General features: G+C 35.2%; 1 protein-coding gene across 1 annotated transcript; it reads left to right on the top strand.

Moving 5' to 3' along the window:
• The first annotated feature begins 13,711 nt into the window (after positions 1-13,711).
• On the top strand, positions 13,712-19,445 carry eomesb (eomesodermin homolog b). Its single transcript, XM_051130871.1, has 7 exons — positions 13,712-13,894; positions 15,252-15,856; positions 17,133-17,287; positions 17,371-17,492; positions 17,605-17,763; positions 17,847-17,908; positions 18,434-19,445. Exons 2-7 carry the CDS (start codon positions 15,342-15,344, stop codon positions 19,188-19,190), a joined length of 1,770 nt encoding a protein of 589 aa, XP_050986828.1. The 5' UTR covers positions 13,712-13,894; positions 15,252-15,341; the 3' UTR covers positions 19,191-19,445.
• The last annotated feature ends 2,797 nt before the right edge of the window (positions 19,446-22,242 follow it).

Below are 22,242 nucleotides of genomic sequence, written 5' to 3'. Positions count from 1 at the left end.
AACCGAAATGACAGAAATGTTAATATGACATCCATTTTCTCCCAAAAATGTCAAAAAGATACAAAGACTCCCGGGTTTGCGCTCGAGGACTCTCAGCGAAATAATTATGAGCTCCATAAAAGCTCCTCCGTAAAAAAAAGTGGCAGAAGCCACCAGGAGAAAAGGATCGAACAAAATTACTTTCTCTGCCTCTGCTTTATGTGCTTTAATAAGAGCGGCGTCAGATGGCCTTCTTCAGGAGGAACCGCGCTGGTACGAGACTCGGAAGAAAGGACGTCCATTCAGACGCTGTGTTTTCTGTATTCATTAAGAGAGAAAGATCTGCTCTCGGACACATATATCACAGTTTTCCTTCATTACATGCTGCAGCTCACACGTGTTAAAAAGAAGAGGATGAGGAGCGCCGGGAGACGAGGAAGAGCGGACGTCGCTTTGAATGGGATCGGCCACACGAGACAGACGCTCTCAGAACCCATTTTGTTATGTGCTCTTCTATACTTATTTATTTATTTCTCTCTTAAATATACTTCTGCTCCACTCTCGTCTCAGAGAGCTGCTGAGGTTAATTACGGAGCGGAGAAGTTTGGACCTGCTGAGAAGAAACGCTTCGGTCCAACAGACAAAAGGCAGAAAGCGAAGGTCTGAGGAGAACAAAAGACACGCGGCTCTAATGACATGAAGCCATGAGGTGGAAAAACCATTTGCTTTCATATTTTGGTCAAACGCACTGGTGTTCAGATGACAGCGGGTTTGTCTCCACGTCTGCCAGCGTTAGTAATTATAAGCCACAAACACACATTACAGACCATTACAGAACTGAAATATTAGTTCACACAAAAATACATGTTCACTGTGGAAGCTTATTTCACCACTGAATCACAAAGAAAAAATGGAATCGTGACTCTTTATGTCACAATTTTGACCTTTCTTTTCAATTCTACAATTATTTTTTCACTGTTTTATCTCATAGTTCAGACATTTCTTCTCAAATCTATGAAAACTCTTCACAATTCTGCATTTATGTCACAATTTTGACTTTTGTTTTCAATTCTACAATAACTCTTTGTGATTCTGCATTCTTATCTCACAGTTCTGAGTATTATCCTGTAAATCTGACTTTTCTTCTCAATTCTGCATATCTCGAATTTCTAACTCTTCTTTCCCATTCTACAACAATCCTTCACAATTCTGCATTTATATATCAGTTCTCACATTTCTTTTCAATTCTACAATACTTCACATTTCTACATTTATATCTTGTAATTCTGACACTTCTACAATAATTCTGCATTTATATGTCACAATTCTGACGTCTCAAGTCTATCATAATTCTTCACAATTCTGCATTTATGTCACAATTTTGACTTTTGTCTTCAATTCTACAATAATTCTTCATGATTCTGCATTCTTATCTCACAGTTCTGAGTATTATCTTGCAAATCTGACTTTTCTTCTCAATTCTGCAAATCTCGAATTTCTAACTCTTCTTCCCCATTCTACAATAATTCTTTGCAATTCTGCGTATCTTACAGTTCTGACACTTCTTTTCAATTCTAGAATAATCCTTCACAGTTCTGCATTTATATCTTGTAATTCTGACACTTCTACAATAATTCTGCATTTATATGTCACAATTCTGACATCTCAAGTCTATCATAATTCTTCACAGTTCTGCATATTTCACCGTTCTGACATTTCTTTTTAATTTTACAATAATTCTACGCAATTCTGGACTTTTCTCTCACAGTTCTGATGTTTCTTCTCAATTCTACAGTAATTCTTCTAAATTCTGCATTTTCACCTCACAATTCGTACTCTTCTTCTTCTCAATTCTACAATAATTCTTCTTAATTCTGCATTTTTATCTTGCAATTCTGACGTTTCTTTTCAATTCTACAATAATTCTTCTCAATTCTGCATTTTTAGCTCGCAAATGTGGCATTTCTTCTCAATTCTGCAATAATTCTATGCAATTCTGCATTTTTATCTCACAATTCTGACGTTTCTTCTCAATTCTACAATAATTCTTCTCAATTCTGCATTTTTATCTTGCCATTCTGACATTTTCTCTCAATTCTACAATAATGCTATTAAATTCTGCACTTTTGCTCACAATTCTGGCATTTCTTCTCAATTCTACAATAATTCTATGCAATTCTGCATTTTTATCTCACAATTCTGACGTTTCTTCTCAATTCTACAATAATTCTTCTCAATTCTGCATTTATATCTTGCCATTCTGATATTTTCTCTCAATTCTACAATAATGCTATTAAATTGTGCATTTTTGCTCAAAATTCTGGCATTTCCTCTCAATTCTACAATAATTCTATGCAATTAAGCATTTTCACCTCACAATTTTTACTCTTCTTCTCAATTCTACAATAACTCTTCTCAATTCTGCATTTTTATCTCACAATTCTGACACTTCTTCTCAATTCTACAATAATTCTTCTCAATTCAGCATTTTTAGCTTGCAAATCTGGCATTTCTTCTCAGTTCTACAATAATTCTATGCAATTAAGCATTTTCACCTCATTTTTACTCTTCTTCTCAATTCTACAATAACTCTTCTCAATTCTGCATTTTTAGCTTGCAAATCTGGCATTTCTTCTCAATTCTACAATAATTCTATGCAATTAAGCATTTTCATCTCACAATTTTTACTCTTGTTCTCAATTCTACAATAACTCTTCTCAATTCTGCATTCTTATCTTGCAATTCTTACTCTTCTTCTCGATTGTACAATAATTATTCTCAATTCTGCAGTTTTATCTCATAATTCTTAGTTTAAATCTTGTAATTATGACTTTTCTCCTCAACTCTGACTTCTCATTTCTACAACTGTTGTTTGTAATTCTGTATTACATCACAGCTGATGTTTCTTCTCAATTCTGCATTTATATCTTGCAGTTCTGACTTTTCCTCTCAATTCCACAATAATTCTTCCATTGATTTTTCTAATTTTAATGAGAAAAGGAGAAATTTTCAAGCCCACAGAAAGAAATTACAGCACAGAGGTTTGGACCCATGTGAGTGAGAATATAATGTTGATTTTTTTGGCTGAAGTGTTCCTGTAAATCTCTGTTTACTGTGAGTTTTCCCTCTTAAATCTCAGGCTTAAGGTGTTTCTGAAGGCTCTTTTTACCTCGTCTCTCTGTACTGCCACTTTCTATCGCTCAAGATTCGCCAGGCAGTTAAACGAGTTAAGGCGAGCGTCTCCAAAACACTAACAGGAGGGAAGAATCCAGTGGTTTTGACAGACCTGAACTTCTCGCAGCCGCCTCGAGGAACAGACCACGACCTTCACATATGAAAGAACACGTATGACCTGTAAGAAAGCACATACACAAGATGGATAGCATGCGAGAATAAATAAATAAATCTTAATAATAAAAACTATTTCAGCTACATATAAATAGATTTAACAAGTGTGAACTGATCAGCAATTTATTTACAAAAGATGCTTTAAGGATCAGCACTTTCGTTCCCTGGATGATCGGTGCCGAAATGATAGAGGGAATAAAGCAATGAGCCGCTGGAGGTCATGCGTTACAGTGATTTTACCACAGTTAAAACCAAAACAGGTACCTGTGATTTTGTAAAGTGATTAAACAAGCATAGTGGAAAAATGAAAGCGGGTATCAAATCAAAAGTCTGTAGCGATTGTGTTTCGGGATTCCGTAAGATCATAATAATGCATTCTGGAATGATTAGACATGCAGACTATACAAATGATTGAACTGTTGATGAAGTGAAGCTGATACCTTCAGATTGTGATTACATGAAGCGCCGTCCTGGTCACGCTTGATATTTGATTCATGATGCATTACTGCGCCGCACCTACAGAAATCGGATTAATTACCTCTGGCTTAAGTTTGTGAAGATAAAGAGCTTACAAAATACCTCTGGGAAAGTGATTAACCGCAGAAACAATAAATCAATCAATGACTCAAATGAAGCTCGACTTCATTCGCCAGCGTGAGCCTGACAGCGGGAAGAGCGACGGAATGCTAATAAATCTCACAACTTGCGCTAAATTGTTTTTCTCAAAGTGACACGAGACTGTGCTGGAAAAGTTTGTTTATGTGATTAGAAAAATAACCTTGGCTGTATGGGTTTTCTTTAGGTTACTGTAACAACCTTCATGCAACATTCTGGAAAGGTTTTAAAAATAAACCTAAAAATAACAATTAGAGAACGTTTGCAAAGGTTTTCTTTAGGTTACTGCAAAAAAAAAAAAAAAAAAAAAAAAACACCCTTCCTGCAACGCTCTGAAAAAGCTTTATCGTTATTAACCCTAAAAATAACTATTAAAAAATGTTTTGTGTAGGTTGTCTTTAGGTTACAGTATAAAACCTTTCTGCAACATTCTGGGAAAGTTATTTAACATTTCAAATAGAAAATAAACCTAAAAAAAAAAAAAAGGTTATTTAAAGGTTATTTTTAGGATATTGCAAAAAAAACTTGTTTTAAGTTTATAAAAATAAAATATAAAAATACCATTAAGAAACATTCTGTATAGGTTATTTTTAGGTTATTAAAAAAAGTAAAATTAAAAGAACCATTAGAAAATGTTTTGTACAGTTTGTCTTTGGATTATTGCAAAATAAAAATTAATAAAATAAAAAATAAATTAATAATAATGATAAATAAATAAATAAATAAAAACCCTCCTGCAACTGAGGTTCCGTATAGGTTATTTTTAGGTAATTAAAAAAAAAAAAAAGAAAAAGAAAAAGAAAAAGAAAATGTTCTGTATGGGTTGTCTTTAGGTTAATGCAATATATAATAATTTTGCAAAAAATAATAAAATAAAATAAAAAATAATTAATAAAAAATGTAATTAAAATGAAATAATAAATAAAAAACAAACAAACAAATAAATAAATAATAACCTTCCTGCAACTGGGAAGGTTATTTTAAGGTTATAAAACAAACCTAAAATTAACCATTAGAGAACATCCAGTATATGTTATTTTTAGGTTATAAAAATAAAAGCAAAAGAAAGGTTTAGCTGTTGGTGCAAAAAAACTATCTGCAACATTTTTTAACGTTATAAAATTAGTAAAAATAACCATTAGAGAATATTCTTTGAAGGTTTTTTGATTACTGCAAAAACCTTTTAATGTTATAAAAATAAAACATAGAAACTACCATTAGGGAACATTCCGTACAGTTTATTTTTAGGTTATTAAAAAAATAATAATAATAAATAAATAAATAAAAACATTAATTAATAAAAAATATTACAATTAAAATAAATAAATAAATGAATTAATTTTTAAAAAATCATAATAATCTTGCTGCAACTGAGAAGATTATTTAAAGGTTATAAAATAAACCTAAAATGAACCGTAAGAGAACATCCAGTTATTTTTAGGTTCTAAAATCTTTTGCAAACATTCTTTACAAATGGTTATAAAAATTGTAAAAATAACCATTTGAGGGCGTTCTGTACAGATTCTCTGTAGGTTATTACAAAAAACTTCTCTGCAACATTCTGGGAAGGTTATTTTAAGATAAAAAATACCTGTAGGGAATATTCTGTATAGGTTATTTTAGATTATAAAAGTAAACCTAAAAACCCATTAAAGAGCGTTCTGTGGAGGTTCTCTTTAGGTTATTGCAGAAACTTCCCTACAATGTTCTGGGACCGTTATTACCAATTGGAAATCATATGGGAAAGTTAGAGGACCGTCGTGTGTTTTGTGGCTGGTCAGGAGTGAGTAATAAATATTTAGTCGTCCAAGAGTCCATATTTAATTAGACAAAGCATCCGGGAATACGTGGATAAAATGTGAGACGCTCCCTCTTACATAAGTCAATTAGTATCTTTAACAGCATCATTATATTCTTTACAAGTGGATGTATTTGCTTTAGAGGGGCGTCATGTACAAAATGATGCTAACAGGATCTAATTAGCAGATGCAAATGAGGAAAGCCGGAATATTCGCAGAGAAGCAGAAGAGCGGCTCGGCGGGAAATCTGGACCGCGTCGGCTTACCAACGGCCCCCACGCTGGGGACCAAATGTGATGGTCCGCTCCTGCTGTTGTTCCTTACATGAGACAGGAGCAGACCATAAATATAGACATGGGGGGCGAAAAGGGAGGGTCAAAAAGGGGCTTGACCTTCTGGCGTCCAAATACTCACCCAATTTTCTAGCCGTCAGTCTGTCAGCTTCGCGTCGCAGTCTGGAGCCCTTCGTCCCTGGGTCGGGGTCGCTTTCGCTTGCCTTTAGCGGGTGGAAAAATCAGGCAAAAGAGAGAAAGACGGCACAGACCGAACTGGCCGTTTCTTGTGTTTGGGGCATCAGATGTTCACATTGCCGTGTATCTGGCAGCTCCGTGCGCTCGGCCCTTCTGCTCGCGCAAAACCGCCCTGCCAAGACAGTGGTGCCGAGGTCACGGGCTCTTTCCACCCGCCTGGACGCTACAGGGAAGAGTGGCATCATGACAGAAAGGACCCTTTAGACGTGTCAAAAAGAAAGCGCAGGGGAAGTGAGTATTTGAGCAAACTCCCCACTGTCTGCTGCCCTTAACGCTCTGGCAGCATCTCTGCCCTTCGACTCCACATTCGTGCATCTGACGGACGCTTTCATACACCGCGTTTAAGCATCTGATCCGTTCATGCGTGTCGCTCACATCTCATGCTACTGTTTGAGCTACAGGAACATGCACAACATGCAGCAGTTACACTGCAAAAAGTGCTGCTCTTCCTCAGGATTTGTGTCTTTAACTACAAACATATAGTTTCTTAAACCAATAAGCATTCTGCAAAATGGTATAAGATGAACAGCATAAGTCTAGTTTTTTTTAAGAAATGTATCACATTTTTAATGCTTTGAAAATAAATAAATAAATAAATCAGCCAATGGGGCTAGAAAAGTAAACTTGTTTTCCCATGAAAAAGGCAATGAAAAAAATAAAATAAAATAAAAAAGAATTAAGAAAAATGAAGAATTAAAAATTGCAAACATTTTTGCATTACAAGTTGTGAATGTTGTGTTTAAACAAATCATTATCTAATTAAATATGCACTAATTTGATTTTGTTGACATTTTAAACTTTTTTAGGATTTTTATCTTTCGCAATAAATCAGAAAATACTGTCGACAGACAGAAAACAAACACATTTTCACCATGATTGTAGGAATAAAATGTTGTATAAATCAGTGTGATTTGTCCAATTTTCATGCTTTGAAAATCAATTAATCAATCAATCAATCTGCCAATGGGGTTAGAAAAATAAACTTGTTTTCCCTTTAAGGCAAGATGCTACAGGCGAATAAGTTAAAATAAAATAAAATAATAAAACACAAATAAATAAATAAATAAAATAAAATATTACATTACATTAAGAATTGCAAACATTTTTTTTGTATTACAAGTTCATCATTATCTAATTATACAAAGAATTATCTAATTAAATATGCACTATTTTGCATACATTTATGCAAAATATAAATCTGAACCTAAATAAGTCTGCCAATAAAATAAAATAAAATAAAATAAAATAAAATACAAAACATCCCCAGTTACATTACATTAAGAAATGATTTTGTTGATATTTTAGACAAAGCTTTTTCCAGAGGGGATTTTGGATTTCTCTTTTTTCACTCCATAAATTTGGAAAATACTGTCAACAGACAGCAAATATATAGAAATTGATAATAAAAAATTCCATGCTTTGAAAATAATAAATAAATAAATAAATATGCATGCAATTGGGATCACTGCACTACAAGACACTACATGTGAATAAAATAAAATAATTAAAAAATAATAATAATAATAATAATTAAGACATCACCAGTTGATTGATTACATTAAGAAATTGCATATTTTTGTATAAATTAATACGCACTAATTTGCATACATTGACATATTAAAGTTTTTTTCCAGAGGGGATTTTGGATTTCTCTTTTTTCACTCCATAAATCAGAAAATACTGTCAACAGACAGAAAAGAAACACATTTTCACCATGTTTTTAGGAGTTAAATGTTAAATAAATAAGAACACACCTTCAGAATATAGAGAAAAATAAAACTTTAAAGTTTGGTGTTTGCAAGAGAAAAAACTCCTTAAAGACTTGGATTGGAATCTACAAACCCTAAGTGCAATAAAATAAACACTTAAATGTACATTTATGATGTTTATCTTTCTTATGAAAGCAAAAAAGATAAAAAATACTGTTTGCCTTGCATTAAATTAAATGTATTTTTCTTAAGCAAAAATGTAATTCTCATTAAGCAAGACTTCTAACTGCATGTCATTTTGCATTTCTAGTTAATGTATTTTGATTTTATAATGTTTATAAATATTTATAGCACAAAAGCACCACTGAAGTGTGAAAGGAGACACCGCAAACACGTAAAGGCCTGGCAGCGCGTTTGTTTCCCCTGTAAAGGGTAAAGACGACGAGTCCTGAAGAACCCCATGACAAAGTGTTGCTGGGGCAGATGGCAGCTTTCTCATAGCAGTAGCGTCTGTGGGAGTGTGGAGGCTTTTCTCTGACAAGAGCCAGAAAATATTGACATGCGCAAGCGAAACGACCGTTACCAAATCACAACCGGGTGACGAAGCAGGATCGAATCTGAAACCGAAGACAATGAATGATTTCTCCAGGGCTTGACACCTCCCACCATCTGAGAGTCGAAGCTGAGCAGAGATTTCCCCTCGTCTGACTGATCAGCTTCACGTCAGATTACAGGGCTTTACAGCTCGCCGGCGCAGGAGAGGCTTTCAGGACGTTTGGAAATGCCAGCCGTGAAAAGCAGTAAATGTAAAACTGCGGTGAATTCTCCAAACGCACCGAGGCCTCTGTTCTACAAGAAGCTCGGCTTCCTGGTGAATTCAGACTAAATCTTCACAGGAACTTCGAAGAAAAAGTGACAGAAACCTCAGAAATGTGTAAGACAATCAGATTGAGGTTTGTGATCAGATGCCAGCTGGGTCTGAGCCCGATTCTCACAGCTGTACGTTCAAAGTCTTCTGCGAGCATTTAGTGGAAACTCGCCACAGACGCTGGTCAACACCTGACAGAAACAACCCGTGTGTGTCTGCCTTCAGCAGGTGAGGTGACAGTCAGTCTGGCCTGCTCTGGCGCTCCCACACACTCTCCACACACACTCACACACACACACACACACACACACACTCTCACACACACACACACACACACACACTTTTAAACAAACACTCACACTCACACACACACACACACACACACACACACACACACACACACACACACACACACACACTTTTAAACAAACACTCACACACACACTTACACAAACACACATGTTGGGTTTACATGTTTTATGGGGACATTCCATAGGCGTAATGGTTTTTATACTGTACAAACCATATTTTCTATCACCCTACACCTAAACCTAGTCCTCACAGGAGACTGTGCACACTTTTACTTTCTCAAAAAACTCATTCTGCATGATTTATAAGCCTGTTTCCTCATGGGGACCTCACAAATGTCCCCACAAGGTCAAAATTTACTGGTATTACTATCCTTGTGGGGACATTTGGTCCCCATAACGTGATGAATACCAGGTGCACACACACACTTTTAAACAAACACTCACACACACACACACACACACACACACACTCACTTTTAAACAAACACTCACACACACACACACACACACACACACACACTTTTAAACAAACACTCACACACACACTTACACACACACACACACACATACACACACAGACATTCACAAACACATGTCACACATGGAAAAACAACCCCACTGACCTTGCAATACATTTTCACAGCAATCAAAACTGGCTGAATATTGTTTAATACTGCGCAATGATTTTTGACGTAAGTTGTAAATAGCAGTTTAACAAAGTAACACAGTAAATTAAACATGAAGTTTAAAAAATTAGCATGTTTAATTCATTGTGTTACTTGTCATTTCTTTGTAATTATTTGTGAAAATGGCTAGACTGAATGAAAATCCTTCACCATATGTGGCCCTGGAGCACAAAACCAGTCTTATGTAGCACGGGTATATTTGTAGCAATAGCCAAACAATACATTGTATGGGTCAAAATTATCAGTTTTTCCTTTATGCCAAGAATTATTAGGATATTAAGATCATGTTCCATGAAGATATTTTGTACATTCCCTACTGTAAATATATCAAAACTTAATTTTTGATTAGTAATATGCATTGCTAAAAACTTTATTTGCACAACGGTGATTAAACTGTGATTTTCTCAGTATTTTGATTGTTTTGCACCCTCAGATTCCAGATTTTCAAATAGTTCAAAATTAGCCAAATATTATCCTATTCTTAAAAACCATACGTCAATGGAAAACATATTTATGCAGCTTTCAAACGTATAAATCTCAATTTATGACCCTTTTGACTGTTTTTGTGGTCCATGGTCACTTATAATATAATATAATATAATATAAATCAAGTTTTGATGGAAAAAGAAATTACAGTGGAAAAATAAAGTATATATATGTATATATATATATATATATATATATATATATATATATATGTGACCCTGGACCACAAAACCAGTCTTAAGTCGCTGTGGTTTATTTGTAGCAATGGCCAAAAATACATTGCATGGGTCAAAATGATTGATTTTTCTTTTATGGCAAAAATCATTTGGAAATTAAGTAAAGATAATGTTCCATTAAGATATTTTGTACAATTCCTACTGTAAGTGTATGAAAACTTAATTTTTTATTAGTAATATATATTGTTAAAAACATTATTTGAAGAACTTTAAAGGTGATTTTCTCAATATGTTGATTTTTTTGCACCCTCAGATTCCTGACTTTTAAATAGTTGTATCTCGGCCAAATATTGTCCTATCCTAACAAATCATTCATCAAATCAGGAGGATTGTATGATCTTTAAATAATATTGGTCTTTAAATGCAAAATACTTAAAGTGGATTGCAATAGTTCTACTTTCGCACAATCAAATATACTATACTATATAATAAATCTTTGGTTGAAATTCAGCACTACTTCTGTACAATTAAAGTGCATTAAGTACAAAATTAGTTGTTTCAATTTAGCAGACTTGAAATATATCAGTTTAGTACACTAAAAGTACAAGTGCAGGGTATTTGTAGTACATAAAATGTAGTATACTTAGCATGAAATAAATGTATTATAAGTACATTTTAGTATATTTATTTTTCACTAGGGTGTATATATATATATATATATATATATATATAGCACATGACACTTTGTCATGGGGTTCTTCGGGACTAGTCATCTTACCCTTTACAGGGGAAACGCACTGCCAGGCCTTTACGTGCTTGTGGTGTTTCCTTTCTCGTTTTGTTGGTGCTTTTGGCTATGAAATATAAGATTTAAGATTTTGTTTCTATGATTTTTTGTCTTGTTTTCCAGTGCAAATATCAAAACACTAGGGTATATTTGACGAGTTCAGTTGCAAAACCCCCTAAAAGCCATCTTGATCAAAAATGAGATAATGCTCTCGACACAGAATACGTCCATCAAATACTTTTATTTCAAACTTGCTGAAATCACAGCCGCAGCCCAATGAGAAGTACCAGTACTTACATAGAAACCTATACATCTGAGCCTGATAAAATTGCATTTTTAAAGAAAGACGTCAGATGGATTTAGAGGCTTTTGCATCTGAACTCTTCATATATATCGAGCTCAGGCATCACCTCAACACCATCGAGGTGTTTAGTGATTTTGACACGTTGTTTCCAGCAGTTGCTCTCACACTGTACGTTGAACCTTTCTCTCACGTGGAGGCGTTTGCTACACAACTGAATAAATGAAAACGAAAACTGCATATAAATACTACAAACGTTGTAGGTAAATCTCTCCGTCTTACACGTGTGAAAAGAGTCTTGTTTATTTCCTGCTGGAGTTGTGATTAGCAACATTTCTGTTTTTAGATATAAGAATTTAAGATCATTTACAGTTCATTACAAGGACAATTTTCCATATTTTGCTTAAAGATGAAAGCATAGAACAGCTAGATAATTTATGTTTTATGGATAAAATATGATTATGCATTTTTGCTGTCCAGCCAAATTATTTAAAAAAAAGAGAAACAAATGTTGGTTTTTTTTCCATGAAGACTGCACAAATAATATCATGTTAACAACCCCTATGTACATTAACATGTTATTGTAGTTTATTTATATTACATGGATTCAGATTAAAGCATCTATCGTGAGCTCAAATCAACTAATAACATGAGATTATGAAGAGTGAGCTAAAGCTGGATTTTTACTGGGTGTCTGCAATTAAACCACATTAAACATGAGTGATCGATTCTCTTATTCTCTTATCAACCCTCTTATTTTTCAACCTCCCTCATGTCTCCAGTGCCAGGAGACATTCTCAAAATTTCCTCTTTGATAAAATCAAAGAAAACCATGTCAGATTTAGATGTTGTTCTCCCAATAACCTCCCATTAAATGTGAGAAATAAATGATTAAAAAAGCTATCAAGACAAACGACTCAGTCAGGCCGTGAATTTAAGTTTCACAGCGTTAACATGATTCATTAAGTATATAAAATGTTCAAAATTGACAAACACTCATGTTTAGACTGGTACGAGAATTAATGATGTGTTCGGATGTGTTCATTTTTGTTCTTTTAATGATAAATCAGTGTTAGTTTCATTTTGAATCACTAATGTGGATGATCTGAAGAACTTTCAATCATTTTCCGCTGCGTCGATTTGTTAGAAATGAACTTCATCACAAAAGATGGTTTGGTTTTTCTATTTATGTTTTAGAAAAGGCCTTTAAAATGGAGCCTCGATTTAGCATCACACTCCAGTGTGGCTGTCAACCGCACGAAACCAGACTCACATCCGAGTTCAACTCAGAAAACTTAGGCGTAAATCATTTGCAGATAAAGTCATATTTGTGAAAGCAGAAAAGAAACTGCGGTTGCATTTTGCAATTCTCATTTCTGGATTTTTCAATTGAAGGTGTTAAGCATCATTATTCAAGTGCTTGTGAAGAGGGTAAATGTTTAACATCTCTCTGGAGCATTTTATTACATCTGTCATCATGAACAGAAAAGCTGTTATTGATCAGGACAAAAGAGACTGTGATTGGGGCATGTTGTCACACTTTGTGTGATAAGTGTCACAGAACACCATGAAACAGCCTGTTATTTACAATCAGCAGAATTTGAACAGTAAAACTGTTCACAAACTAATTCATAAAATATTCAAAATGCAAAAGATCATAAAAATATCAACACCAGTGTTGCAGATTAGTAAATAAAAAAATTGAGTAAAACTGCAACACATGTGACAACTTGCCCCCCCAAAACACTCTTGTGCTGAGAAGCTTCAAATCCACATTTGCTGTGCAATGATTTTTGTTTTAATGTATGTCAGTGTGGTTTTGCTTTCACTTTATATTCAACACATACAGATTAATTCACAAAATGATAATATAGCTATATTAAAACGTGTTTGGAGTTGCCTATAAAAAGTACAAAAATTATTCTAAAGCAGTTTAGGATGTTTGAAATCGACCTAAAAATCCACAGCGAGAGAAAACGGGTGTTTATGACGTGACACCTCTGAATAGAGCTGTTGTGTGCTAAAACAAAGCCATAAACAGGCCGTAGGAGGCGCTAGAGAGCAGAATCAATAAATCCAGCAGCAGCATCACGGGTGTTTCAGTCAGTCAGTCAGTCGGTCATTCGGTCGGTCGGTCGGTTCTTACCCTCATTTAGTGACTGTCAGTGACCCTCATGAGCCTCCATTATCCGGACCGGCCGAAATCTCATTTTCTCATTCTAGCTGCCACCGGACCTTCTCAATCTGAACATCAGGCGCGTTTCAACCTAAATCTGTGGAGGACATGAAGATAAAACTGGTGAGTTAATGATCTGTTTAAATAACGCGTGATATTACGTGTTTTTCGCATCTACACACGAAGCTTCGATTTGATTCCACCTGATTTTCATGGTCGGTCAACTTTATAAATAGCGTCCTCTCTGATAGACGGGAATGTAGCCTATTTTGCTATTGGTTTTACATCTGGTTTAATTTTAGAAAAACACATAAAAGTGACAGATGATTCAATTATTCTATTTTTATTTTTTTTAAATGGCCTATTTTTTAAAACTCTAATTTAAGAATTACACCTTACTTTTTTAACACACAAATTCCCTGCAGCGTTTTTGGACATTAATTTATGTTCTAAAAAATATAACCCAATAAGAAGAAATTGTTTCGCATAAAAACGTATTTACGAGACGGATTTCTCTTTTGTCTGATGGAGCGCAAATTAATGTGTCATTCCGAAAACGTTCTGTTAAATCGTAAATGTTGCCGGAACACACGTGTATATTTTGCAGACTGCATTTATGCAATCATTTTTAATGTAAGGCTTCGTTTTTAAAGATGAATAAACCATGGATCTTATGCCTATACATTAGCTTGCAGAAATCAAACGTAGGGCATTATTAGGGCTAAACTAAACATTAAATGTAGAATTTGATATTAAAATTAAGTTTATGCTCACGACTTTATTTAAAATCTAGATTGCATAAACACTGACAATGTATTTTGAAAATCCAAAGCGCAAAATTTATGAAGGAAAATGTACATCGTAATCATTAAAATGATCATTATTTGTTTTTCGATTAAATCCAACAGCAGAAAAGATTTGAACAGAAGAATAACTTTATTACACCGGTAAATATAATAGGCTAGCGAGGACTAACCAGTTAGTTTTAGATCATGTTGGTGACGAGCACACAAAGTATGGTATTTAAATAAAATGCTGTTGAACAATTTATTTATAAATGCAGTAAAATAATATTGCTTGCATATATTGGAAAATAATAAAGTGATGTTTAGGAAGCGATATTTTAAGAACGAATATCTAATGTACAGGCCTAATAAACGCCTCGACGATTAAATAAAATAAATTTTATTTAACAGCGAATGTATGATGAGAACAAATAAACTTTCAATTAGATAAAATTATTTTAATGTATTATTTTAACTGCAATGGAGGATTGTTTTATTTCAGATCCTTAAAAGCAAAAAGTTTCACCTTGTTGTTAAATTCGCGGTGACTGAATTTCAGACGCACTGAAAACTGCATCATTTTACAACTAAACACAACCAGTTCTTGGAAAAGAACTAGGACAGTAATATCTATTTTTAAATCTAGTTTCCTGTGAATTAAATTGACATATACACGATCATTGTGTGGTTTGCAGTGATGCCGAGACACGACAGTAATTGACGGCGATCGAATTATCAAGCCTCGGGATTCGGATCAGCAGTTCGGATTAACAGAACATCCAGACATGCCCGGGGAAGGATCCGGTTCTGCGCTTTCCTCACACACGGAGGTCGACGACGGTAAAGTTTCACCGATCATTTGTGAGGATGAACTCTCGAGCGGCGGCCGCTACATACTCGACGGGCTCGGCTCCAATCGCTATTTCATGATGGGCTCGACGCAGCAAGCGCAGGAGGGTTCGAGTCCGTGTTCCTTGTTTCCGTACACGAGCCAAACGGGAGGCGTGTACGCCGGTTCGGACGGGTCGCGGTACACGGCGTCGCTGCACTACGGCTCCGTGCTTCCCTCCGCGGGCTTCTGCCAGTCTCTGTGCGCGGGACGCGGCGACTTCGCCGCGGGATATCAGTTCGGACACGGTTCTGGAAACAGCTACCACTCGTATCAGGGCTCCGGGTCCGGCATCGGCTCCATGGCTCTGTCCGGAGCGGGACTCAGGGCTCAGGTGTATCTGTGCAACCGGCCGCTGTGGCTAAAGTTCCACCGGCACCAAACCGAGATGATCATCACCAAACAGGGCAGGTGAGAAACGCTCAAACTTCTGCTCTGGGAAATACAGGAGTCGTATTTTTGAGATGACAGATGTTCTGTAATAATCAAATAAATGTTTTAACCCATATTTTATTATAAGTACGCTCTAAAGCAAATCACAACAACCGGCTGATTTTTAAAAAACAGTTTGAAAAATTCCTACTAAAGAAAGAACATTCTAAACAGTGTTTAGATCAAAAGAACATACGCATTTTTACCTGACGCAAAATAATAAAGTCCCCGACCTGACGTGTTACTATAGCAACAGTAACGCGCATTTGTCTTGTCGTCAATATTTATAGGCTATGAATGTTTTATAATAATGGTAAACAGTAATTAGACAAATAGCTTTATTAATAAACTGTTTTTAAAAAAACAAATAACCACTCTAAGGTAGCCCAAATCACAAACCACCGATTGAGAGGATCTTAAAAAGAGTTTCAGATATTTTGATTACATGTGTTTTTCAATATTTGGATCATAAGAATACGTTTTTGACGTGCGACGCGTGATCTCGAATTGACGTGTCACTATAGTAACAGTACGGGCGTCTGTGCTGTCATAAATATTTTTGAGACTATCGATGTACCATAATAATGGTTAACGGCGATTAAACAAATAGACGCATTTAATTAATGTTTCGTTACGAACGCTCTAAAGTAAATAACAGCCGGTTGTTGAGACTTTAAAAAGAGTATTCTTATTCTGAGAAGAACGTTCTGATAAATAACGTTTCAAAGTGTTAAGATTAAAAGAATATACATTTTTTGATTTAAAAAAATAACACGCGTTGCTACATAACATTACTAAAGGGTTTAAACAAATACGTATTTTGATAGCCTATACGAACGCGCTGAAGAAGGCTAAAACGGGGTCTTTTTTAAATAATGAGTTTTCAAATAGTTTTCTATAGTTAATCACATATTTTGACATAGAGCATAATAGACCCTTGTGTTGTCATAAATGCTGTTATCATTTATCAGTTTATCTATACAGGCTATATATAGGCGATAACAAAAAAACTTTAGACTAGTTGATTTAAAAAAAGTGTTGCTTCCTGAAATAGCGCCATTAGACAATTTAGGTTGAACTAAATGCTTTAAAAAAAATGCGCCTCAGAATAGAAGTTCTTTTTAAACCATATTTCCTATGAAAGCAGTGAATAGGCTATATTTTGCATGAATTAAATCTGACATTTTTTGTTTCATTCAGAAAATAAAGAATAATTTGTATTCATCCCTTCTTTTGTTTTTAACTTCTTGGACAGGCGGATGTTCCCATTTCTAAGTTTCAATATTACAGGCTTGAGCCTGACGACGCATTATAATGTGTTTGTGGAGATTGTTTTAGCCGATCCAAACCACTGGAGATTTCAGGGCGGTAAATGGGTGACCTGCGGGAAAGCCGACAATAACATGCAAGGTACGGAGGACGGAAATATAATTAATATGCGCTATTAGGCTATTATTATCATTTTTAAATTTAAAGTCCTTTTGATATTTCAGGAAATAAGATTTACATCCACCCCGAATCGCCGAACACAGGCGCTCATTGGATGAGACAAGAAATTTCTTTCGGAAAACTGAAACTTACGAACAACAAAGGAGCAAATACTAATGCTGCACAGGTAAATAACGCAAATATATACATATAGAATTATTTTTAAATATGTGCTTTGTTTACCTGTAAAAAGGTGAGGTTTCAGTTCTGTTTTCATCTGATTTATGTCTTCAAATCAGATGATTGTCCTTCAGTCTCTACACAAGTACCAGCCGAGGCTTCACATCGTTGAAGTGTCGGACGACGGAATTGAAAGCACAGGACGAGATTCTAAGACTCAGATCTTCACTTTTCCTGAGAACCAGTTCATTGCTGTTACGGCGTATCAGAATACTGATGTATGACCATTAAATCAATACATATGTGTACTTTACATACTCACTTGGGACTGATCTTCACCTGTGTTCTCTTCTTCTTGTAGATCACTCAACTCAAGATTGACCACAATCCTTTTGCAAAGGGTTTTAGAGATAATTACGATTCGTGAGTATATTAATCTCATATGTATTACTGACATTTCACCATACACTCTTAAAAATAAAGCTGATTTATTGGCATTGATGGTTCCATGAGGAACCTTTAACATCCATGGAGTTTTTCCAATGCATAAAGTGCTTTTTATAGTGGAAAAAGTTTTTTAGATTATCTAAATATTCTTCAGATTAAAGAAAAAAATGGTTCTTGGAAGAACTGATGAATTTTTCTACACAAAACGCTCTTTAAAAGTCTAAAAAGAATTTTTCCACCATAACATCTTGAAGTAAATGGTTCTTTTATGAACTGTTTGCTGAAAGTTTTTTGGGGGAAACCAATAATGGTTGTTCTGTGGCTCCACTGTGAAAACCCCACTTTGAAACCTTCATTTTAAGAGTGTGGTAACCACATTCTTTAGATGTTCTCAAATGATTCTTTTAAGAACTGTTCACGGATAGTTTGAGGAACCCAAAATGTTCCTCTTTTGGAATGTTTGTTGTTTTAAGAGTGTATTTGCTTGCATTTATCTTTCAGGATGTACACCATTCCAGAGCGTGAGAGACTCACACCGTCGCCGTCAGACTCACCTCGCACGCAGCAGATCGTCCCGAGCGCGCGCTACACCATGCAACCCTTTCTGCAGGATCAGTTTGTCAACAATCTGACCCAAAGTCGCCTTTATAACACTGAACGGACAGTGCCGCAGACAAACAGCATGCTCTCACCTCAGGTGGAGGACGCTGGCGCCGCTCAGAGGTGGCTGGTCACTTCAGTACAACAAACTAGCGGCAGCAAACTGGAGCTGACGGCGTACGAGGGCGATTATTCCAGTTCGCTGTTGCCGTACAGTTTCAAATCTTTACCTCTGCAGAGCGCACACTCGCTGGGCTACTATCCAGACGCCGCCTTCGCATCCGTCACCGCAGGATGGGGCTCGAGAGGCTCTTATCCCAGAAAAGTGGCATCCGGATTGCCCTGGTCCCCCAGACCGAGTCCCACGGATTTCACAGATGACCACATGCCTGATAAGGACAAATCTAGGGAAGGAAACACATTTAGTCAGACTTCGGCGTGGATGGACAGCACGCCGTCTTTGAAACCTCTAGACTCTGTAGAACCGAGCATTTACTCTGTGGTTTGCAAACGGAGACGGGTTTCTCTCAGCGAGGCTGGAGTGGAGAACTCTCCCTCAGTCAAATGTGAAGATTCCAGCACTTCGGAGAACTTTAACAAGGACAGTTTGTCAAACTCCAAGACTGTCGGCTATTACGCTTTCTATGCCAGCAGCTAGAAACTCTCAGTTTTGGCTGGTTTTGGTGTGGATGTGCTGAACTGCAAAGTGTTTAATTTTGAATTTGATCAATTTGGCTCTTTTGTAATTTATTAAAATCTCTAGCAAATCATTTCTGTCAAAACTAAGATGATGTGTGATTTTGAAAATGCTGTTATGTGTATTAAACCACTGTTTTGGATTGGTGTTTTTTTTAAAACATCTCTTTTCTTTTGAATGTACAGTATTATTAATTACTTCAGGCTATGCAAAACATTATAGAATGAAAAAAGCTTTGAAAACTGGTGCCTTTTCCACAACTGTTAAGAAAAAAAGGTAAAACTTTAGTTTGGGGACCAATTCCCACTATTAACTAGTTGTGTAATAACATGCATATTACTAGCATTTTGGCTGTTTATTAGTACTTATAAAGCACACATTCTGCATGACCATATTTTACATCCTCAACTACCTTGCTAACTATTAATAAGCAGAAATTAGAAGTTTGCGGCAAAAATCTTAGTTAATAGTGAGAATTGGAGCCCAAACTAAAGTGTGATCAAAATCTAAAATCTAAAAAAATCTAAATACAAAAAAAGCTGAACAACATCACAATATAGCAAATCTGAAACAAGACAGCAACTCATATCAATAACTGAATGATCTCAATAATTCAGTGAAAACACTGATTTACTGAGGGAAATACTACATGCACATTTATGATGGATTATTACACATTATTAACAGGAATCAATAAGTTCTAAAGTTGTACAGATAGAAATACGTGGCCCTGGAGCACAAAACCAGTCTTAAGTATCACAGGTATATCTGTAGTAATAGCCAAAAATACATTGTGTCGGTCAAAATTTTCTTTTTTGCCAAAAATCATTAGATATTAAGTAAAGATCATGTTCCATGAAGATACTTTGTAAATTTCTTAGAGGAAATGAAGTTCTTAGTAATATGCATTGCTAAAAACATCATTTAGACAAATTTAAAGGTGATTTTCTCAATATTTTGATTCTTTTTTTGCACCCTCAGATTACAGATTTTCAAATAGTTGTGTCTCGGCCAAATATTGTCCTATCCTAACAAACCATACATCAGTGGAAAGCCTATTTATTCAGCTTAAAACAACCCTTATGACCGGTTTTGTGGTCCAGGGTCACATATGTAGCAAGGAGATCTCACTAAATGTTGAGGACACTGACCTCTAGTGTCAGAACACAGTAGTGAACCCGAAGAACGTCTAATTAGTCCCTTAAAGGGACAGTTCACCCAAAAATCTAATTCTGTCATCATACAATTGCTCTAAAGCTGTATGAGTTTCATTCAGCTGCTGAACACAAAAGAAGACATATTGAACAATAGGTGTTTGGGGAAAGTTACTTTTAAAAGTAATGAATTACAATATTGTGTTACCATCTAAAAAAATCACTAATTATGTTACTTAGTTACTTTTTATGGAAAGTAATGCGTTACAGTACTTTTGGGTTACTTCTGCATTACTTTTTAAATCTGGGCAGGACTTGCTTGTTTGTTTTTAATATAAAAAGTTCTATTTTTGGCAAATGTAAAAGCCTTTTTAAACCAAAAGCCTCAGGCTTTGAGAAAAGTAAATTCACGTCTGTACAGTAGACTGCAGAAGAAAAAAATATCAACTCTTCAGCAATATAAAAAAAAAAGGAAAACAAATGTTAGATTATCTTGAGTAATTTTTTCTTATTAGTATGGTTGAATTGGATCATCAAAGGTTGGCAGCAAAGACACTGGTTAATAAAATGGTATTAAATGCATAAAGGATATTTGTATTATTTAACATATTTAATTATTGCAGGTTTGCATCATATTCTGAGTTGAATTTCACTGTTTTTATTCATTTTGAGGAATACTGAATCTGTTTTTTGTTAATGAGATGAATTAATGCATGTTCACATTTATTCTAGAACTAACATATTACTCCTGATTTTTCTCAGCATGGGGACAGGAGAACTTTTAATCAATAAACGGAGGGAAAAGTAACTGGTGTTACTTATTTGAAAAAAGTAACTCAGATATTTTCTTGTCAATTAAAAAGAAATGCGTTACTTTACTAGTTACTTGGAAAAAGTAATAATATTACGTAACTTGTGTTACTTGTAATACGTCACCCCCAACACTGATTATTAGTATAGTTGAATTGAATCAACAAAGGTCAGCAGCAAAGACATTGGTTAATAAAATGGGGTTGAATTCAAAAAGGAAACTTTTTGAAAAAGTAACTCAGATATTTTCCTGTAAATGAAAAGTAATGCATTACTTTACTAGTTACTTAAAGGAAATCTGATTACGTTACTTGTAATCCGTCACCCCCAACACTGCACTTGAGTGTAGCCACATTGACTTATCATGAAAGTCAATGGCTACCAGCAACTGGTTACCAATATTCTTCAAAATATCTTGTTTTGTGCTCAGCAAAACTAACTCGTACAGGTTTGGAACAACTTAAGGGTGAGTAAATGCTGGTAATTGTCATCTTTGGGTGAACTATCCCTTTAAAAGGCAAACATTTTATGTTTGATAATGTCACATGAAACTGTTTAATCATTTTAAAAATAATTGTCAGTATTAGGGAGATGACATACCTTGTAGCTTGTGAAGAAAGAGTTCTGCTCAATCATGAATCTTCTATATGTAGAACACAACATCTCCAACAGATCATAAATGAATTAAATGGCAAAACACTGACGAGAAACCAACAGAATGTGTTGCCCAGAAAAATACTTCAGAATTAAAAACAAATGTCTAGATATTCACTGAAATTAAGACGTCAGACTAGAAGCTTCTGGTCAAATGGTTTGGGAGATTGGAGAGGTTTCTTATTGGGGTTCAGCTCTCAGTAGAATATCTTCAGGTCCTGATGTTCTTGCTTTTCCACATTTCCGGTTGAGAGTGAAATAACCCCAGACATCTGAACTGAAGGTGAACAGGTACTGAAGGGTCTCGACAGTTTAGATCTTCAATCCCAATTCATTCACAGACTTTTAGAGGCTCTGAAGCTCCATCAAATGAATCACCTGTGGCGTTGTGAAAA

This window comes from Labeo rohita, chromosome 16, assembly GCF_022985175.1.
Source record: "Labeo rohita strain BAU-BD-2019 chromosome 16, IGBB_LRoh.1.0, whole genome shotgun sequence".
Classification (NCBI taxonomy): domain Eukaryota; kingdom Metazoa; phylum Chordata; class Actinopteri; order Cypriniformes; family Cyprinidae; genus Labeo; species Labeo rohita.
Note: the sequence above shows the minus strand (reverse complement) of the source record. Positions and strands in the feature narration are given on the sequence as shown.

Excerpts from the sequence above, each read along its gene's own strand:
- eomesb (XM_051130871.1), top strand. The coding sequence starts at position 15,342 with ATGCCCGGGGAAGGATCCGGTTCTGCGCTTTCCTCACACACGGAGGTC. Across the intron at positions 17,288-17,370 it reads AGCCGACAATAACATGCAAG|GAAATAAGATTTACATCCAC; the intron begins GTACGGAGGACG and ends TTGATATTTCAG. Across the intron at positions 17,909-18,433 it reads TTTAGAGATAATTACGATTC|GATGTACACCATTCCAGAGC; the intron begins GTGAGTATATTA and ends TTTATCTTTCAG.